Source organism: Apis laboriosa, unplaced genomic scaffold (assembly GCF_014066325.1).
Source record: "Apis laboriosa isolate Shangri-la unplaced genomic scaffold, ASM1406632v1 scaffold33_cov142, whole genome shotgun sequence".
Classification (NCBI taxonomy): Eukaryota; Metazoa; Arthropoda; class Insecta; order Hymenoptera; family Apidae; genus Apis; species Apis laboriosa.
The window spans coordinates 352,832-373,982 of record NW_025222887.1 but is presented as its reverse complement, the minus strand read 5'-3'; the positions used below and the strand labels follow the sequence as shown (position 1 = coordinate 373,982).

Below are 21,151 nucleotides of genomic sequence, written 5' to 3'. Positions count from 1 at the left end.
ATTTAAAAATTATTTATTTAATAAAATTTATATATTTGTAATTTTTTGAAGGAACGCTGATTGGTTAATGTCTAGTTGATTATATATGTATAAAATATAAAATATGAAATATATCGTTAGTATTATATAGGGGAATAAATTTTAATGATGTAATGAAAAACTTTGCATATCTTTACTATTTAACAAGCTAATGATAAGACATTTTTATAGATGTAGTTTGTACGTATTCACACTTATCAATATATATAGAAAGTTCTATAGGTTATAGTTCTATATGTATATAAATGTAAACGTGTTACTGTAGTCGAATTGACAATTTGATTAAATTGATTAAAAATATCAACTTTTTTAAGTGCACATGCTAATTATCGATTGTTTAAGATACTACAAAGCAATTAATTTTTTATTCAAATGTATGTTTTATGATGATTTGAATAAGACATTTTCTTTTGACTCAGCACTTAGTCACATTCATATTTTAAGGTTAAAAGGTAATTCAATTATAATTTATTCTATCTTATTATATTATATTATATTGTATTTAATTTTTCATTAAAAAGAATTGTATTTTAAAAATATATTTTTTTTGCACGTATTTATTTAAATAATATTATATAAAATAAATTTTCAATACTGAAATATGTTTTCATGGTTTAGTTTCACGTGCGATTTATTGATATGTATTTATTGATTATATATATTTTAGAGATTTTAAATAATATAATTCTCACAGTTTTTTACATTAAAATTTTATATATTCTAAAAAAAAATGTTAAAACGAAATTCTACATGTGATATGAAATAAATTTAATGAAGTATAAGATTAATAATTAATATTAAATTAGGTTGTAAACACATTTAGAAGAAATCTTAATTGTTTATTATATTGTTTGTATATTTTTTAAAAAAATATATTATTTGAGATATAAATAATTTATAAAATCAATAAACCGTTATAGATAAAAAACATAAAATCAGTTTTGATATTAAAAAAAAATTAATAATAAATAAAATAATTAAAAAAAATAATAAATATTTTTAATTATTTTATTGAAAATTAATTTTTTTTATATTTTAAATATATATAAATATATATTTTGGAATAAATTATTTTAATATTATAATAATATTTTGATTTCAAGTTATGTGAAGATATTGAGATATTTTCTTATATATTAATAATGTATAAGATGATCTATATAAATGAAAATAACAACTTTTTTAAGTCAAATGGGATTAAACTTTTGAAGAGCTTTTATCAAATTGAATAAATATTATATTTATTTCAATTTTAATGACAAATTATTTTTTTTATTATGCATAATTTATTTTTTTTAAATGACAATTTATTTTAATGACAAATTTAATGATAAGTAAAATTCAAAATATTATATTTGTGATTCATTACATTATAATTATATTATAATTTTAATTTATTGCATATATATTTATAATTTTTATCAATTTTTAGATATAAGTATAATATATATATTTTATATATATATATTTTTATAAATATTTTTATAAATATGTATATATATATTTTTATATATATATTTTATATATATAAAAATTATATATATTTTTATATATATTTTTTATTGTAATTTATTTTAAGTAAGTATGTTATTTTATATAAATATAATGATGTCATTGTTTGATATTTATACATACATGTTATTTTGTGAATTATATGGTATATATGGCTTATAATATATATTTAAAAAATAAACTAAACTATATACTACTATAGTATATCTAAAACATTGAGATCATTTATAATTTATAATAATTGTAAATAGTTGTAAATAGTTATTTATATTTCTATTACTATGTAAATTATATGCAAATGAAGTATATTGCAAATAATTGTTTGTATTTAAATTGTTTTTCAAAATGATATAATGTCAAATAAATTTTATTTATATTGAATAAAAAATAATAATATTAAAAATAATTATATATATTGAATATATATACATATCTATAGTGTGTCATATTTGTATTTACATTTATTTCATATAGTATATGTTTATGTTGTTTTAGAACATGTAACTTAATATTTCAATAAATATTTAATATATATTTAATTTTTTGATAATAGAATAGAATAAATAATAGATATAAAAAAAATCGTTTTATTATATAATCATACTTATTTATTAAAATTATGTATTTTTTTTTATATGATATGACACAAATTACAGAATTCACTATATATATTTAATACATTTTTATTATTTTAAAATTAATATTTGTAGTTTATATTATAAAAATGATTAATAATTTATGTTGGAATGGAAATGATTATTAAAATTTTTTATGTTTACAACAGTACTAGTATTAGTAACAGTATTAGTAATTAATGATGTAAAATGATTGATACAGTTTAACAGCTTTTTATAAAGGAAAGTAGATCGAAAGATGAGTATTATCTCCAATATAATTGTTACCAGTTTTGTACAGAATTTTTTATATGGATAACAGAAGCTTAATGAATTCTACAATGATGCCACTTTTATGAATTATCACAAACAATTTAAAGGCTTACTAAAACATCACCTGCAAATTTCAGGAAACAGAGCAAATATGGTATAGAATGTATTCATATACAGTATGCTGTTTATTATTAAAAAAAAAAATTTAAATCATATTTAATTTATGTGTAAAATTATTAATCTAATATTATATAATTAAATTAACTTCTTATACATAATAAATGTTTTGGAAAAATTATATACATAATATGAATCGTAATAAGTAAATAATTATACTAATCTATTAATAATAAAAATCAATTTTAATATTATGTATAAATATCAATTTTAATGTTCTTATAAAGAATCTTCTTAAATTATACAATGAAGATTTTATATGAAAAGTTTTTTTTGTTGAAATTAATTTATGTGAAGAAGTTTTTAGAATTATATTTTATAATAAGAATTCCTTTTTTAAGTATATATTCTTCTATTTATAATTTTTTATAATTTTTTTATAAATTATTTTTTATTTTTTACACATGAAATTCAATTACAAATATATGTATAATAAAGATAATAATTATAAAAAATAATCATTATTATTTTATATATTATTTATTATTTAATTGACTATTAAAAATTGTTAATAACATTTTTATTAATTTTATTATTAAAATTCATTAATATAATTAGATTTAATGTTATTAATTTTATTTAATTTATATTTAAAATATATTTTATCAATATCTTACTTATATTTTTTTTAAATGTATAATTGTTTTAATATAATATTGTTTTAGATTATTGTATATTAATTAATTTGATATTTTTTATTTTTGTATTAATTGTATTTTTGTATTAATTTAAATTTATTAACATTGTGCATCAATTGATAAAATGTTTTATTAAATTAATATTGAATAATAAGGATTATTATTGTAACATCATATGTGATATAACTATATATATTCTATTTATTTTTAACATATTATATATGTTTTTTATTGTTTTACTTATTAAATAAATGAAAATTTTAAAAATTTTTTCAGAATAATCAGTGAGGAAGTATCATGTTGGAAAATACCACTGCCATTCGACGTGTGAAAGATTCAAAACCTGTTAATGGTGCTCAACAGAATGTGGAAGAAAAAAAACCTGCACCATTTTCAGGAGATTTAAATAATTTGAATACTGAATTATATGTAGATTCTGAACATTTAACATTATGGCAACATCCAATTACTACATTGAATTATTTTTTCCGGGAACTTTTTAGTAATATAGTTAGACTAGGAAAAAAGGCATTACATTATAAAAAGACAGTATGGAGCATAATTTCAATAATAATATTATTTCTGATATTAAGCAGAATTTCTGGTCCACATCAACAGGTAAATTTTGAAACATCAATATATATACAAATAAGATTGTACACATATACATATAAATAAGATTATTGGGAGATATAAATTTTTATGTAATTATATTTAATTATTATATAAAATTAAAGTTGAAAATATAAAAGCAAGTTGAAATTGTGTATCTTCTTGTTTTTATTTTACATAATGTTTGTCTTTAAAGGATACAATATTTTTATATTTACAGATATTAAAAGCATGGGAAACAAAAGTGATTTGGTGGTTATATTGGATAGGTTTAGGTGTTCTTTCCAGTGTAGGTCTTGGAACAGGTTTACATACTTTTGTACTCTATTTAGGACCACATATAGCAGCTGTTACTATGGCTGCATATGAATGCGGTGCTCTTAATTTTCCTGAACCACCATATCCTGATCAAATAATATGTCCCACAACAATTGATCCAATGTGGACAGCAGGTATATTAAATATTATGAGAAAAGTACGGGTAGAGGCTATGCTTTGGGGTGCTGGTACTGCACTTGGTGAACTACCACCATATTTTATGGCTAGAGCTGCTCGGACCAGTAGACAAAATAATAGGACAGAAGAATTTGATCAAGAAGATTTAAAAGAATTAGAAGCTTTAGAAGCTTTAGAAAATGGTGAAAATATATCATTATTAATTCGGCTAAAATTGACTATGAAACACTTTGTACAAAAAGCGGGATTTTGGGGAATCCTTGCCTGTGCTTCAGTAAGTAAATTATTTCCTAAAATATATATATATATTATCATCAATATATAAAGTCAAATAATAAATATATGTTCAAATTATTTTTTTATAATTAATATTTACAAAAAATATTTTTTAGATTCCTAATCCATTATTTGATCTTGCTGGTTTGACATGTGGTCATTATTTAATTCCTTTCTGGACATTTTTTGGAGCTACACTTATAGGGAAGGCGATTATAAAAATGCATATTCAACAACTTGCAGTGATTATAGCTTTTAATGAAGAACTTCTAGATAAATTTATAAAATTGCTTGCAATTGTACCATTTATAGGTTCTAAATTTCAAGAACCATTGAAAAAATACCTTATTGAACAAAAAAAAAAGTTGCATGACAAGACATCAATGGTATGATCTTAAATATCTTTTTATATATAATAATGCATGCATATATTTTTAAATTTCTACTTTGTTTTTAGGATGGAGCAACAACAATTTCATGGTTGTTTGACAAATTTGTAATATTGATGGTATGTTACTTTTTGGTAACAATTATTCATGAATTAGCAAGAAATTATCATCGTAAGCGAAATAAACGATGTACTGATTAAAATTCAATGAATATAGGATGTATAATGTAAATGTCAAATCAATTATAAAATTACAAACAGGTGAAGTTGCTATTACAGTGCAGTCTAAGTAAGGTACTACTACTAATAATAATGATGGTGATGATAATAATAATAATAATAATAATAATAATAATAATAATAATAAATAATAAATAATAATAATAACAACATTAATAATAATTATTGTGGTCGAATTTTTAAATGCACAATTTCACTTTTGCAATATAAATAAATTGTGAAGAATGAAATATGAAAAAAATATAATTTTTTTTTAAATTTTAGTTTTCTAGGATTTCAAAAATGTTGAAAATATCTTTACAATAACATATATGTATATATTTAGAATTATACATATATATATACTTTAGAAAAAATTTTTATACATATATACGTAGTTTGCATATTTTATTTTCGCTATTAAAATTATAATTTTTAATTTCAGAAGTTTTTGTAGAATTTATAATGTTAATAATATTAATGATTATGTAATGCGTTAAAAAAACGGCACAAATCTGTTTAGGATATATGTTATTTTATAAAATCTCAAAAATTTAATTATTTTAGATATTCATAATAATTGAGTAAATACATTTTATTAATGCTCTTTAATATTATCTATTGAATTTGATAGATAAATAGTATAAATTATGTTTAAATATTGATTAAAATAATTTCTTTTTTCTTGTTGTTGTTTTCTTTATATATAAAGTTATGAAAAATATCAATCTTAAGATATTTTTTTAAGTTATACATATATACATACATATTGTTAATTATATGATTTATTTACAAAACAAACTTAAAATCTTTATTTGCATATATAGCCTTTTAATAAATACTAAAGTGATTTTTCGTGATTTCATAGAAATTATTTGCTTTTTACATAAGAGTGTAATGGCGTTTATCTTTTAATTATATGCATTTCTATATTTCATTATAATGCATTTATATTTACAAAATGTATGTAATATTAATTGCAATTTAAAAATTTTTCTAAAATGATAAAGATATAAATGAAAGTTAAAATCTTTTAAAATTTAATCTTTTTATTACTTTAAAAATATTTCACAGAATTAAATTTCCTGGTTAAATATTCATAAAATAATTTATTTTAATACATCATATTTGATTGATATTAATTATTTATATTATATTTTATAATTTTCAATGATATAAATAATTTTATCATTGTATATGATTCTTGATAAAAGAGTTATTTTAAAATATTTTGATGGAAAAAATAAGTACAAATATTCTTTTTAAATAAATAATAATTTTAAATATAATAAAATATTAAGAATAAAAATGGAACGTTATAAAAATTACATATTTAGAAATAATGTGTGTAAACTTATATGTTTGTATTCTATATGTGAATAATAATTTGTAATTTATATTATATAATATATAATAAGACTACTACTATTGACTATTATTCAAGGATATTTTTTTGAAAATAGAATATTATAAATACAAAAATATATATATATAAGAATTTATTAAGATATATTTGTAAATGCATAAAAATTAAATTAGTATTAATATAAATAATATAAACAATTTTTATTAATTTAATAATTAATAAGGAATGCTCAATTTTATATGAAAACATGAAAAATCATTTCATTTTAAATCAAATTGTTAATCATTATAATTTTATAATATAAATTGATGCATATATTTAATTTCTTTATATACATGCAAATTAAAATAAACAATAAGAAATTAATTTAAATAGAACTACAAATGTATAATATGCATTAAATTTAAATTTATTTTAAGTAAATATCAAGATGTAAAAGGTAAGATCATTTTATAATAAATATAATATTAAATGTAATAATTATTTATAATTATAAAAGAAATTTTTCACTTCTATCACAACATTTTTAACCTTTTCTTTCGTATAGCATTCATCTGCCACGTATACTATGTTCAACTCGACGATAGATCATTTGTTTTCATTCAAATATCAATTAAAACAGACGATTGCCTTCATTGTATTTATTCGACGATGAATGATTAAAATCGATGATTATACCGAAGAGGTTAAAAATAAAATTAATTTCGTATTAAATGATTCTTTACAAAAATAATAGATGAATGAATAATAGATCAATTTTGAAATCTATTTCGAAATCTAATTATTGCTGATAGATATTATACAATAAATATTTTTTACTAATAATATATGTAATATTTGACTACATTATATAATTTATTAAATTTATCGATAGAGATAATCAGCATGAATATTGCTAGCAATTTCTGATTCCCATTTATCTCCATTATTTAATAGTTTTTCTTTATTATATAATAACTCCTCATGTGTCTCTGTGGAAAATTCGAAGTTGGGACCCTAAAATAATTCATAAAATTAATATTTTAAATTATACGAAATTTTCCTTAAATTTAAATATGAAGTTAAAAACAATATAGTAATAATATTAATTTTAATAATACTATTTTTCTATAAATGATCTAGATGATGATTCTCGATAAAGAGCTAATGCCATTATTTTATCACAATAATTATTATAGAAATAGTTTTATAATTGTAATCTTTATAAACATTACAGCAGATCATATACAAATATGAGATCATTTAGATAGAGAAATATTTAGATGATATTATTTTTAAGTTTAAAAAAAATCATTCTATAATTGTGCAATATTTGTTATTACCTCTACGATTGCATCCACTGGACAAGCTTCTTGACAAAATCCACAATATATACATTTTGTCATGTCTATGTCATATCTTGTTGTACGACGAGATCCATCAGCTCTCTCCTCTGCTTCAATAGTAATTGCTTGTGCTGGACAAATAGCTTCACATAATTTACATGCAATACATCTTTCTTCTCCTGATGGATATCTACCAAAATAAATTGATTATGTTTTATATATTATTTTGCATATAAAATGTTTTGCTTTGAAAATCATAATTTTAACATCAAGAATTTCAGAATGAAACATAAATATAATTCTAAATAAAATAATATTAATATATTAAAATTTAATCTAACTTTTTACTAACTAATTAATTTTTAATTATTCTTTTCATTGTATACGTAACCAATATCATAATTTATAGTATATTAAGCATTTAAAAATTTTATTCAAATCCATAAACATTTTGATAAGTCATTCAGTTTTAAAAGAGAATAATAATATTCATTAATTTTTTCAAAAAAGATTTAGTACTTATTTGTAATTTAATAATATTATATATAATATTATAATTTACATAACTTTCGATACCTTCTTAATGCATGTTCACCTCTAAATCTTGGACTCAAAGGGCCTTTTTCAAAAGGATAGTTTATTGTTGCAGGTTCAGTAAAGAAATGTGACATTGTAATTCCTAAACCTCGTATGATTTCTAACAAGAATGATTTATTTACTGCAGCATCAAGAAATTTTTCTTTCTCTTCCTTTATGTAAACAGGAACATATTTAGTTCGACGTAAAGGTACATTTAAAATTTTTGGATATGTTTGAAATAATTTTAAACCTGTAATAATATTTTAATAAAGTTATGTATATAGTAAAATATGTAATATATGTATAGTAAAATAAAATATTTTATAGGTTATATTATGTATATTATATCATATATATTATTTTATATAAAAAATTAATATGCAATAAAAAATAAAATAGTTTTTTGGATTCACCTGGTTGTACACTTTTTAAAAATGTCATGTTTTAAAAAATTTTAAAAATAATCTTATTTGGTGCAATCAGTTTTCACAATGTACCTATATTTTCACATTCATTAATTAAGACTGAAAATAAATCAAGCCAAGAATAAAATTGCCAGAACAGAATTACTAGATTCTGGGACAAAATGGCTGCCAATGACATGACAGAGAATGAAACAGAAGAATCGCAGAATGCATCATTTCACATAGTACCATTAGTCCAGAGATAATAACCAATAATATCGTATTGTTATTTTTATTCTTTCATCCAATGGGATATTGTTCATTACTTTTATTCTCTCTGTCAATTATCAATGGCAATCAAATGTCAATTGGCAATCATTTTGTCCCGATATCTGACTATAATCAGATAATTATTTCATATTTATAATTTATTATTCAATTTATAATAATTATTTCACATATATTTATTAACCCAATATAAGGACTTTATTCGTATATTATTGACATCTATATTACGTTACGAAATTAAGTGAATGGAAATAAACAAATCAAATTATGTGATATATAATACAATAAATCATTTCAATTAATCCATAGTGATAAAAATGTTGATAAAGAATTAAAAAATAATAAAAATGGCAGAATTAATAGCGAATTTAAAAGTGGTAAAAAATAAAATTACTATTGCTTCTGCTAAAAGATTACCAGTATGTATTATTAAATATTTTATAAATTTATATATTATAATTAATTTAAAAATATATAAATTAATAATAATTTTTAATATTTTACTAACAGGAGTATAAATATTTTGAACCACGTTTGGTAGCTGTAAGTAAATTAAAACCAGTTGAATTAATTGTTGATGCTTATAAAGCTGGTCAAAGACATTTTGGAGAAAATTATGTTAATGAATTATTAGAAAAAGGAAACGATCCAATTATTTTGGAAACATGTACAAATATACATTGGCATTTTATTGGCCATCTTCAACGTAATAAAGTAAATAAGTTATTGAGTGTTCCCAATTTATATATAATTGAAACAATAGATAATGAAAAACTTGCATCAGCAGTAAATACTTCTTGGATTAATTATAGGAAAGATGAAAATTTAAAATTAAAAGTGATGGTACAAGTTAATACTAGTAAAGAGCAAGGTAATATATATTATGATTTTAATGATTTGTTCAGATTATATTTTATCTGAGAATAAAAAATATCAAAAACAAAAAATTTACACAAATATTATGGTCAAAAGTATTATAAAAGAAAAGTTATATCAAAAGTTTATGTTATAAATTTTGTTTCATTTTTAAGTAAATAAATTAGTAAGTTACAATTATCAGAATCATTCTAATTTTAAATATGAAATAATTTTAAATAATTATTTTTAATAGAATAATTAATTATATAAAATTAAATATATAAAAATTATATATTTATATTTTCAGAAAAGAATGGTTGTGAAATTACAAATGTTTGTCCTCTTGTTCAGCATATTATTGATAATTGTAAAAATTTAGAATTTATAGGTCTTATGACAATAGGTATGTTTGGATATGATTGCAGTAAAGAACCAAATCCTGATTTTTTATGTTTAAAAGAATGCAGAGAAAATGTTTCAAAAGAATTAAATATTGATTTAAAACAAATTGAATTATCAATGGGAATGTCAAATGATTATGAACATGCGGTAATTTCAATTAGAATATATATATATATATATATATTTTTAAAAATATAAATAAAATATAAATGAAATTAATATTATATAGGTGGAATTAGGAAGTACCAATGTTAGAGTTGGTACTGCCATATTTGGAGAAAGACCAAAAAAGAATATTTAATGAAATTATATTTTCATTGTATATTATGACGTATAGAAATACAAAAATATACATAAAATATGTTTTAAATCAATAGAAAGCTTTCTATAGTGATAGAGGATGAGGAAAGACAAATATGTATTTCTATATTCATTTTGTTTCCAATCATGAGACTATGTGACTGCTCATACGATTATATGCATTTATTCAAAATTATCAAGAAATCGAAATTTTTACTTCAAAATTGACAAAAAAAAAAAAAAAACTGCGTTTGATTGCAGTGGAAGTATAGTCGTTATTTTATTATCATGACTTTCTACATGAAAACCTTAATATTTTCGATGACGCTAAATTCAAATCAATAATATCTCTGTGCTAAACTATTCAAGAATTATCCGTAGACGAGAATAGATCTAACATTTAATAATATTTTGTGTCCCATATTTTGAAATAGTGATTACACAAAAAAAAACAGAATGTTTGATATAATCTTTACGATTTAAAGTGATAAATATGAGAATTATATTCAATTCAATAAAAGTTGATAAAATAAATATTTTAAAATATTTCAAAATATTTATATTTCAAAATATTAATAATTCAAAATATTTTAAAAATAATTTTTTTAATACATTTTTTCATAAATTTTTTTAGTAATTATTCGATATAGGAAAGTCTTTATCTATTTTGTTAATTTTTGTTAATACATTATAAATAATTTGGACATGTTAGAAATCAATATTTTGAACAACTTTTTTCTTTATTTAGACATATTAACGCCGCTTTGTCTTAGTTTTCTAGATATTTGCAAGAAACTTGATATTGCATTGAATTTTGCCTAATATATATATATATAATATATATATAATATATATTGCGATATTTTTAAAGTTTATACATCTGCGATATATAAAAATGGAAATATATAAATATAATATATATATAAAATATGTATATAATATAAATATATATAAATAAAATATATAAGATATATAAAAATTAGATTGAATAGATTTTCTTATAATTTTTAATCAATAATTGATAAAGATGACAATAAAATTAATCGGATATCAAAGTTGATATCTCTTAAGCGAGGAAGTTTTACAAAACGGATATAGACGAAGGAAATAAAATAAGAAAAAGATAGAAATAGAATAAAAATTTGGGAATTAAGTCATCTTTTGAAAGTCATTCTGCCGCAAATAAAACTCATATATAAGAACAAATATATATATAAGAACAAAAAAGAGGATAAGAAAAAACGGAGATAAGAATTGACTATTAGCGTCATTGACGTCTCGAATGTAACGATATCTTTTTAAAAAATATGTTTCTAAAAATTTTAAAAGATGGCGCTGATTTTAAATTCTCTACCTTATTCTTTGAAATATTGGACAAATCAAGAGATGGCGTTGAAGATCAATTCTTATCTCTCTATCTATTTTTTTCTTATTTTCTATCTTTGATATTGAGTTTCATTTGCGGCATTCTAGAGATGGCGTTGATTCCGAATTTTTACTCTATTTCTATCCTTTTTCCATTTTTTTTCTCCCACATTTGCTCTCTTTATGCTTGCTTTTGGTATGTGATCATACGCACGATCCAAAAAAAAAAACAATTTATTATTGAATTTTAATCATTAAGTTCAGTTTATTCTATACAAATTAATATATAAATATTTATATACGTTAGTCCTTTTTAAAATCTTCAATTAATTTCTTTAATATTTCTAATCCTTCGCCATTAGCTTTACGATAACCTGGTGCGAGTGATTTTATCCTGTTCATCCATTTACCAACATTAGTATATCTCTCCACTTCGAAACCGAAAACCTATGATCAATAGTCATTATTTAATTTCTGAAATAATATTTAATTTTTAAACATAGCTTTCTAATACCTCTGCTGTCGATACAGTGGCAGCTAAAGCGAGATCAGCGATAGTTAAATTGCGTCCAGCGGCATAATCTTGTCCATCCAGAAATTTATTCAGAACGTCAAACGCGCCTTCGAATACTTTATAACATTCAGGATTATAATCCTTTGTCTTTCCAAACGCGACTGGATACTGAAATAAATTTGTTCCATTTCAAACAGAAAACAACGAAAAAACAAATTTTTTAGATAGTAACTTTGTTGAATCTTTTCATCTAGAAATATTCTAAATATAATAAATATATATATAAACATTTCTTTTGAATACTTACGTAATAATCCTTCATGCCTCTGTACAGAGTACCGATATCAAAATGTAATCTATGATTGACTAAAGCTCGGCCAACTGGTGTTTGTGGATACAGGCGAACATTTTTACCATATTGATCGGCTAAGTACGACATAATAGCTCGACTAATTGCGAAACGAAACGATGATATAAGAAATGGAAATAGAATTAGATAATATTAATTATCATGATGTATGATTCATTAATATACAAACCTTTCCGTCAGTTTATAATCACCGTCTACGAGAAATGGAATAGTTTTCTGCGGATTTAACTATAACAGAATATAGTAATCAGACTATAGCAAAGTATAATTATATTACTTTAAATTTGAGATCCATCGTGGATAAAAAAAAAAGAAAACGAATATATATATATATTTATATTTTCATCGTACTGACTTGTTCATATTCCGGTTTCAAATGTTCATTTGCAAATATATCGATTTCCTTCAAATTTAAGGAGATACCGATGGCTTCCGCAGCCAAGAGGACTGTCCTGCAAGGTGAACTTATGGGCATGTAATACAAATCCAACGACATGATCACACTTATCCAACTAAAAAAAAAAATATTACGTTTCGATACGTGTATTAAATAAATAATATTTAAGGATTATATAAGGATGATACAACACAAATATTATATAATACAAAAATTATATTTCCTTTTTTTCCAGCTACTAGTTTTTCAACTAGAAGATTTTCAATACCTCAAGAAAATCGATATCCATACACGCACAAAGTTATGGAATTATCTTGTGTAAATAATTTCCTGTGTAATTGCGCGTGTAATTCGCGTTGAATTTCATTCGTTCGTTCGTTCGTTCGTTCGTTCGTTCATTATTCAAACAATGCCAAGAATCCTCGTTCTAATTTTGCTCTGCAAGAGTGAATTTTATCCCTCGTTACGGAATTTATATATAATTCCGTGTATATCCGTAATTTTTTTTTTTTTTTTTTTTCAATCGAACGATAATCGACGAAGCATTATTTTTCAATCGTGCCCGTGTTACGTGTACTTGAATCCAGTGTATTGTACGACTATGTGTATTCGCCATTAACGAATAATCGATACGTGCAAGCGAGATGGTTCAAGTATACGTACGAAAAGAAGAGAGACGAATTTAAAAAAAATAATTACACGAATTGAACTTCTTTAAAAAACGACAACTATAATCAATCTTCTACTGTTTCTTACCTGAAATCTTTTTAATTCAGACGTTGTTGCTTCGATGGAAATTCGGTATTACGAATTATCTTGTTGTCTCTTATTGTTAATATAACGACATGCGAAGAGATGATTATCAATTTGTTTTGTAACAACAATAAGTTTATAACGGATCTCAAATGATTATTATTTGTTTTTTTTAAGAAAAATTTCGTACGAATGAGGAAGGAAAGGAAATGTACTGTTTTATTGGAGAATCGAGAGTGTAGAGTTTGTGAGCTCGCTCGCTCGATCTATAGCTATATTCCAGTACTATATATATATATATATATATATATATATATATGCGTGTATATGTAATTTTAAACAGGCTTCGAACGATGCTGAAATTTATTGTAAAATGTTTATTATTTATATATTTTGTTTCAAGGTGATAAGATTGGAAAGTGTCTTTTCTTTTTTCTTTTTTAACCTCGTCGGGGAAGAATTTTTAATCACGGGAAGAAAGAGGAAGGAAATATCGATTAAAGAGTTTTACCAACCATTGTACTGTAATTAAAACGTAGCTGAAACCGAGATCGAGGGTAATTAGCAAATGAACATCGAAACAAAAGGATGGCCACTGCCGAAGTAAATTGGCCGCATTGCGAACACCAAGTGGCTTCTATAATTACAAGGTTCATTAATTTGCTGTTCGATGCTGATTCCACTATTTACCGTATGGTAAACGCGATAATGTTGATAATCTTCCAAATGAAATTATAAAATACTCGTAATATTCTCTCGAATTTTAATACAATTTTTTTAAAATTGTCAAAAAAAAAAAAAATACGCGATGTACACGTGTGATTTATTTTTCCTAAATTTTTATCCATTACTGGATCCATCGTGGTGAAATTTTTCGCACTCGGGAAATTATCGGGGAAACGGAATGGACGGAAGTCAATATCGATATTTTTTCGATCGAGAATTATCAAGAATTACAATGTGGAAACATAAGAAGAGAAATAAATTCGATTGGAAAATTATAATTAAAATTCAATCCCCGAAAGGATGAACCAACACTTTATTCGTGTAAAATCATTGTTCATATAATAATAAAAAGCGGAAAGGAATTATAATATAAACGCACAATAAATTATCCCATCCCATCTTCGGTTTACTTTTTCGACAACTTTTCCTCCACCAAGGCTTTGAACATTTTTAATCCACCGTTGTTGTACTCTTCGTATTTCGGTATCTCAGATTTTATCTTTGCGAACCATCTCGTAACGTTCTTATATTTGCCGAGATCGTAGTCCATGACCTGTTATGACAACGATAATACGATTATTATTAAAAATTTTTAAAAGAAATATAATCTCATAGATCGAGTAAATAAAAGTGATTCTTTTATCGGAAAAAAGAAAAAAAAAATGTGATATTTCCCAACGTGATCGAATCTTGGAAAGATCTACGTAACGACGCGTCTGTAATGTATTATTACGTATACGAAAATTTAATAGTCGAAGTTACGAATAAAGTCACCTCGATAATTTTATCGTTCGAAACGTAACGATGATCGCAAATAATTGTAATGGGAAACGGGCGAGATTATACGAGAAGTTACGGATCGACAATGATACAACAGTTACGAACGATGAACGATTATTCGAGCGTTTTGACAAATAATTACTCGAAGCAACGTTATTCGAGATTTTTAACTTTTACTTTTTTCTCAACTCTGCACTCGCAATACACAATCGTTGAAATGAAATATTACATGCAAAAACACTTAACAATCCACTTAGAAAAAATTACACTCGATTTACGATTTTCAAACGTTTTATCATACGTATGAAGGAAATTTCGATAAGATAACATTATCAAGAGTATTTACCTCTATCGTCGAGACGGTGGTTACGATACTTAAATCGGCAAGAGTCATGTTCTTTCCTGCCACATAGCTTTCCCCTTCGAGGAATTTATCGAGAAACGAAAGCGCCGTGCCAATGCTCTCGTATTTTGCTTGATCTTTACCCGCTTTCATGAAAATGATAGGATACTGAAGAATGAAATTATTTCCGATTATTATTATTATTATTATTATTATTATTCTATTTCATTTCACGAATAATCAAATCGTTTGCTTTCATAAAATCGTTTTATCAATTTTCTAATAATAATAATTTTAAATATATAATCGAATAATTTGTACAATAACTCACGTAATAATCCATGAACGATTTATATAAATTGCACATGTCGAAGTACAATCTTTGATTAACGATCGCCCGTTTCTTCAGATCCTTCGGGTACAGAGAGTCATTTTTGCCGTATTGGTCCGCCAAATACATCATAATGGCTCGACTGAAAGGAGAATGCGGTTCAAGTATAGTAGGGCGGTGTTGCAACTACGAAGTGTTATTAATCGCAACATATTTTTTTCGAGAAGAAAAGAAAAAAAAAAAATAAAGATGGATATATTACCTTTCCCATAAATAGAAACCATTGTCATCAATTGTAGGTATCGTGTGTTGTGGGTTTATCTACGATTTAATTGATTTCATTTTCTCGTTTTTCTCTTTATATCTCGAATCAAACAAATCGAACCGGTATACGTATTTTTTCGTACCTTTAAAAATTCAGGCTTCAAGTGTTCCCCATTCATCAAATTAACTTGTTTGAAGTTCATTTCGATATCAAGAGCAGCGGCCGTCAATGCAACTGCGCGGCACGGTGGGCTTCCGAGAAGTTGATAAAAATCGATCGGCATTTTAATTTCTGCAACACGCGATGTAACATCCGATAATACGAATGATTTCTTATTAACGCAAATATCATTAACCGTTGATTAATTTTCCATTTTTTTTAACACTTTTTCATTTACTTAAATTGTTTTTAAAAAATAAGAAAAAATATATATATCCATTTTAAATGTAATTATCATGTAATTATTGTATTCAAAAATTGCAAGACATAAGGCAAGTACAAATATTATCAATCAATAATATAACCATGTTTCAAAATAAAGCAAAGAAAATGATTAAAGTAAATACAATTTGTAAGCACAATTATTAAGTAACTCCCTTGTACAATTGGTTAATTCATTGTCCTTAATGATTAATATTTTTAAAACTTAATATCGCATTATTTTATTCGATAAATTGTTATAAATTTTTTATAAGATTGTTAATTTGTTATTTAAATTGTTATTATTTATATGTTATTTAATTTTAATATTGTTATTAATTGTTATTTTTTTATAAGATGTGCCAAGATTTTTTTTTCTTTAAAATTCAACTCTCGGTACAATGTCGAAACTTTTCACAACAGAATTTCTAAATTATATTGCAGCCTTTTCTATTCGAGAAAAGAATAATTTTACCAACTCCTGATCCACCGTCGCCGCTATGCATCAACTCGATAACTTTGTTCGAGAACAACATGCTTATATCGATTGTTAAAACAAAAAAAACGAAAGAAAAAGAAAAAAAACAAATTGTATATATTTTGCTCGTAGGCGTGGACATTCAAGTGAAACGATAGTAGACGGAACCGTAGATGGCGATTAACACATTAAATTAGAAACTGAACGCGACGGCACAATGGTTGAAAACATTTGAAATTGCGTACCAGGCTCGAGGCGACGAAAACAAGGATGATTTGTGACCGAGAGAATAAATGAAGAGAGGCGCGCAAAGTAAATTTATAATACGAGCTCTGTTGTCCCGCGAGATAATTAACGAACTATTTAAAGGTGTAAGCTCCTCCAATCTTTTTGTAATGTGCCGGCGTACACGTCCTCCTTTTGAATAGGCGAATAACGCGAGCAACGTTGCACGCTCGACCGATTTTAACTGTCGAATGAATGTGACGCGACTCTCTTTGTTTTCTTTTCATCCCTTTCCAATTCGTTAGAACGTATCGCGGCCGATTCAGCGATTTGCCCTTGAGAAGAATGCGCCTCTGATTGGCTCCTGTTTCTAACGGCGTTTCTAATGGAATCGATGTTTGCGTTCGGTTCTCCATTGGAAGCAAAACTGTTGCGTTTCTAATTAAACGTTTATTGTATTGTATCTGTTAGGTATATTGCATAAATAAACGCGACACATTTTGAATAATCATTCGAAGTGAAGTTATGTAAATGTGTAAATGAAATTTAAAAATATTTATACAGTAAATATATTATCAACGGTGTATCAACGGTGTACAGGCAGTGACAAAAATGTCTTCGTACGTTATTTCGGTAAGGAGATTCGGTTTGATTTTTGTTCCAAATGAAAATTCGTGGATAGAGTGTTGTTGAGTTGAATAAGAAAATTTATTTTTTTTAGGATAGGAAAGGATAGACAAGAATGTGAACTCTCGAAAAATTTCTTCTATTTCGAAGATTTTTTTCTTATGTATGTATGCTCACTGTAACGCATTAGATCTCTCTTCTTTTCCGGATGATTTGTCTCGTTTGAAATAATTTATCGCGAATAACAGTATTTATTACATTTTTGATTATCAGAAAAATCAATACGTATCACGCACGAAATGTTTCCGATGAGCGAAGAATTATCATAATGATAAATCATTTATATGATAATACGCAACTTTTATGTATGTATATAAATAGAAAAGTTATATAATGTTTTTTTTCTCATATGAAAAAAAATAATGGTATTCGTACGAGATAAAGATATGATTATATTATATATATAATTATGATTTTTATTGTATATTTCTTACTCATGCATCGAATTATTTTTTGCAACAATTAATAGATACATAATTTATAATTAATAGATACATACTATGGATAAATGATTTTTCAAAAAAATGATATTTCGATATTTCGCGTTTCGTAAAAAAATAAAAAAAAATAATTTGACTTTTTTTTTTTTTTTTTTTTTTTTTTTTTAAACGAATTCTATTTCCATTTCCGTTTAACTTCATTGCGTTAAGTTTATTTTTATTTTTAAGCGCGAAAAATATTGGAATTCCATTGGCGAATACGGTCACGTTTTTCAGAGACGCTGAGCGAAGGTCGCAGCTCGAGGAGAAAGCTGCGATCTTTTGTTCAACCTTGATTGAAATCTTCAAGATCTCGTCAACGAAAATTGTCGTACCGTTCTATTTATCTATTATTATCTCAATAATAAGAATCGGGAAATTTCGTTTATAATTATTTTCGTAAAATTTTCGAGGTATTTAAAAATTCGACGAATACTTCTCGAATATTTATTTATTAACGTGCATTAACATTATTTTAAAATAATACGTATAATAATATTAGCTTAAGTTAAATAAGTGAATTCGATAACTATTATCTCAGAGATATCATTTTTCTGAGAATTGTTTTGTTCTATTCGCTAATTTCTTCAATACATCATATACATACTTAACACGCGAACGAGACGATCTTTTGCTCGAAGCAAAAGATACGATTCACAGCGATCAACATGTAAATTTGTAACATTCATCTTAAAATTTTATCAACATGGTAATTTTTCATATAATTATTAAAACACGCCAATTTTATTTTTCACGATGATTCGCTATATAAATAGAAGATAAAATCTACGCCCCCCGGATAAGACATCAAGATATCTTTTCCGTTGCAACGATTTTCTATTTTATTTTTCTTCTTAAACATCTCGTTAAACAAATTCGCAATACGTTCCATGCCTAATCTCGATCATCGTTTCACTCTACACCCTTTTAAGTAGATCCTTGTAAATTCGCCCGATACAAGTCGGCAAACAATTTCGTTCCGGGGGCGTGCACAGCCTCGAAACCAAATTTATCCAAAACTTTCTTACAACTATCGTACCAAGTCGCCAGATTGTCGTATCGGTCGATATCGAAGTCAAAACACTGTTAAAATACACATATTCGATGCCTTTAATAGACACACCGTACTCTTCCAATTATCTCATCTTCTCTTTTTTATAATTACACATCGATAACGTTATATTATAATTACAAAACGAGACACGTGCAAGGCGGATAAAATAAGATAATTACATATCGCGTGGAAATACTTACCAACAGGACGCAAATGGTCGTGTGGATGGCAAAATCGGCAATGGTGAGCGTATCGCCGGCAACGTACTCGCGATCGTCGAGATAAGCGTTCAACACCTGGCACGATCTCTCCACAGCTTGTACGTTCTCCTCGTTCAAGGAATGCGCCCCCAAAAATATTGCCGAGTACTGTGTAAAATCATGGCGTTTTAAGAAAAAAAAAAAAAATATAAGCCCTCGAATATAAGAGAGTGAGAAATGATTCACGATATACGTACGTAACATTTGACCACGTTCTCGTTGAGGGTACCGATATCAAAATACAACATTTGATCCACCATACCCCTCTTCTTTGGGTCTTTCGGATACAGAGAATCGTTCTTGGCGTATTTGCTCACCAAGTATCCCATGATTGGCCGGCTGCGAACACGCGAATGAGTTATTATCGAAGTGAAAAATTCGATGCAATCGAAGGATAATCAACGCGTACCTTTCGCATAAGACGAAGCCATTATCGTCTATGGTCGGTATTACGTGTTGCGGATTCAACTGAGATCAAAATTGTTTTTATCGATGAATTAAAAAAGAAAAATACGTTTTACTATAAGCGTGGATATATATATATTTCAAATAAAACGAGCGAATTACCTTCACAAATTCGGATTTCATGTGTTCCCCTTTCAAAGGAGAGATCGTTTTCAAGTTCAAATGAACGCCGATCGCTTTTGCCAGCAATAGAACCGACCGACACGGTGGACTGTACTCCAAGTAATAAAAATCAATCGGCATCTTTTCTCTTTATTTCTTTTTTTTTTTTGTTGGAATTTCTTTTTTTGGAATTTTTTTTCCCTTTTTTTTTTGTTTTTTTCGTATCCTTTATCAACGTCACTGCGCACGATTTTTATACAGTAGATCAAGAATAGAGGAAATTTCTCGAATTTCTACGCTTCGTATTTGCATGCGTATCCCGCATACAAATTTACTCGTCTCTCTTCTCTTGTGTTTCGAATTCTATGGATGAGAAGGATTATCAACCAAATTGCATATGGAATTTTATGG

The 21,151-nt window shown here is 24.8% G+C and overlaps 5 protein-coding genes across 8 annotated transcripts; 2 read left to right on the top strand and 3 right to left on the bottom strand.

Annotated features, from left to right (window-relative positions):
- The first annotated feature begins 233 nt into the window (after positions 1-233).
- On the top strand, positions 234-5,385 carry LOC122714569 (vacuole membrane protein 1-like). Of its 4 annotated transcripts, none has more exons than XM_043936013.1 (6): positions 234-491; positions 2,467-2,592; positions 3,530-3,871; positions 4,086-4,595; positions 4,714-4,983; positions 5,055-5,385. In XM_043936013.1, exons 3-6 carry the CDS (start codon positions 3,551-3,553, stop codon positions 5,184-5,186), a joined length of 1,233 nt encoding a protein of 410 aa, XP_043791948.1. In that variant the 5' UTR covers positions 234-491; positions 2,467-2,592; positions 3,530-3,550; the 3' UTR covers positions 5,187-5,385. The 4 variants fall into 4 exon arrangements, with proteins under 4 accessions (XP_043791948.1, XP_043791947.1, XP_043791945.1 ...); XM_043936012.1 differs by having other exon boundaries at positions 2,457-2,592; XM_043936010.1 differs by having other exon boundaries at positions 2,389-2,592.
- Positions 5,386-7,315: 1,930 nt separating this feature from the next.
- LOC122714586 (NADH-ubiquinone oxidoreductase subunit 8) lies at positions 7,316-9,048 on the bottom strand. Its single transcript, XM_043936057.1, has 4 exons — positions 8,888-9,048; positions 8,472-8,724; positions 7,893-8,085; positions 7,316-7,566 (listed from the first exon to the last, which is right to left on the bottom strand). Exons 1-4 carry the CDS (start codon positions 8,913-8,915, stop codon positions 7,435-7,437), a joined length of 606 nt encoding a protein of 201 aa, XP_043791992.1. The 5' UTR covers positions 8,916-9,048; the 3' UTR covers positions 7,316-7,434.
- Positions 9,049-9,172: 124 nt separating this feature from the next.
- On the top strand, positions 9,173-11,332 carry LOC122714584 (pyridoxal phosphate homeostasis protein). Its single transcript, XM_043936054.1, has 4 exons — positions 9,173-9,585; positions 9,677-10,037; positions 10,332-10,573; positions 10,656-11,332. Exons 1-4 carry the CDS (start codon positions 9,514-9,516, stop codon positions 10,725-10,727), a joined length of 747 nt encoding a protein of 248 aa, XP_043791989.1. The 5' UTR covers positions 9,173-9,513; the 3' UTR covers positions 10,728-11,332.
- Positions 11,333-12,330: 998 nt separating this feature from the next.
- On the bottom strand, positions 12,331-14,513 carry LOC122714585 (glutathione S-transferase 1-1-like). Its single transcript, XM_043936055.1, has 5 exons — positions 13,331-14,513; positions 13,145-13,203; positions 12,913-13,054; positions 12,606-12,773; positions 12,331-12,538 (listed from the first exon to the last, which is right to left on the bottom strand). Exons 1-5 carry the CDS (start codon positions 13,469-13,471, stop codon positions 12,395-12,397), a joined length of 654 nt encoding a protein of 217 aa, XP_043791990.1. The 5' UTR covers positions 13,472-14,513; the 3' UTR covers positions 12,331-12,394.
- Positions 14,514-15,123: 610 nt separating this feature from the next.
- Positions 15,124-20,896, bottom strand: LOC122714598. Its single transcript, XM_043936074.1, has 11 exons — positions 20,741-20,896; positions 20,583-20,641; positions 20,371-20,512; positions 20,114-20,281; positions 19,789-19,942; positions 17,466-17,609; positions 16,713-16,861; positions 16,568-16,626; positions 16,306-16,447; positions 15,978-16,142; positions 15,124-15,404 (listed from the first exon to the last, which is right to left on the bottom strand). Exons 1-11 carry the CDS (start codon positions 20,879-20,881, stop codon positions 15,258-15,260), a joined length of 1,470 nt encoding a protein of 489 aa, XP_043792009.1. The 5' UTR covers positions 20,882-20,896; the 3' UTR covers positions 15,124-15,257.
- Between the last annotated feature and the right edge of the window lie 255 nt (positions 20,897-21,151).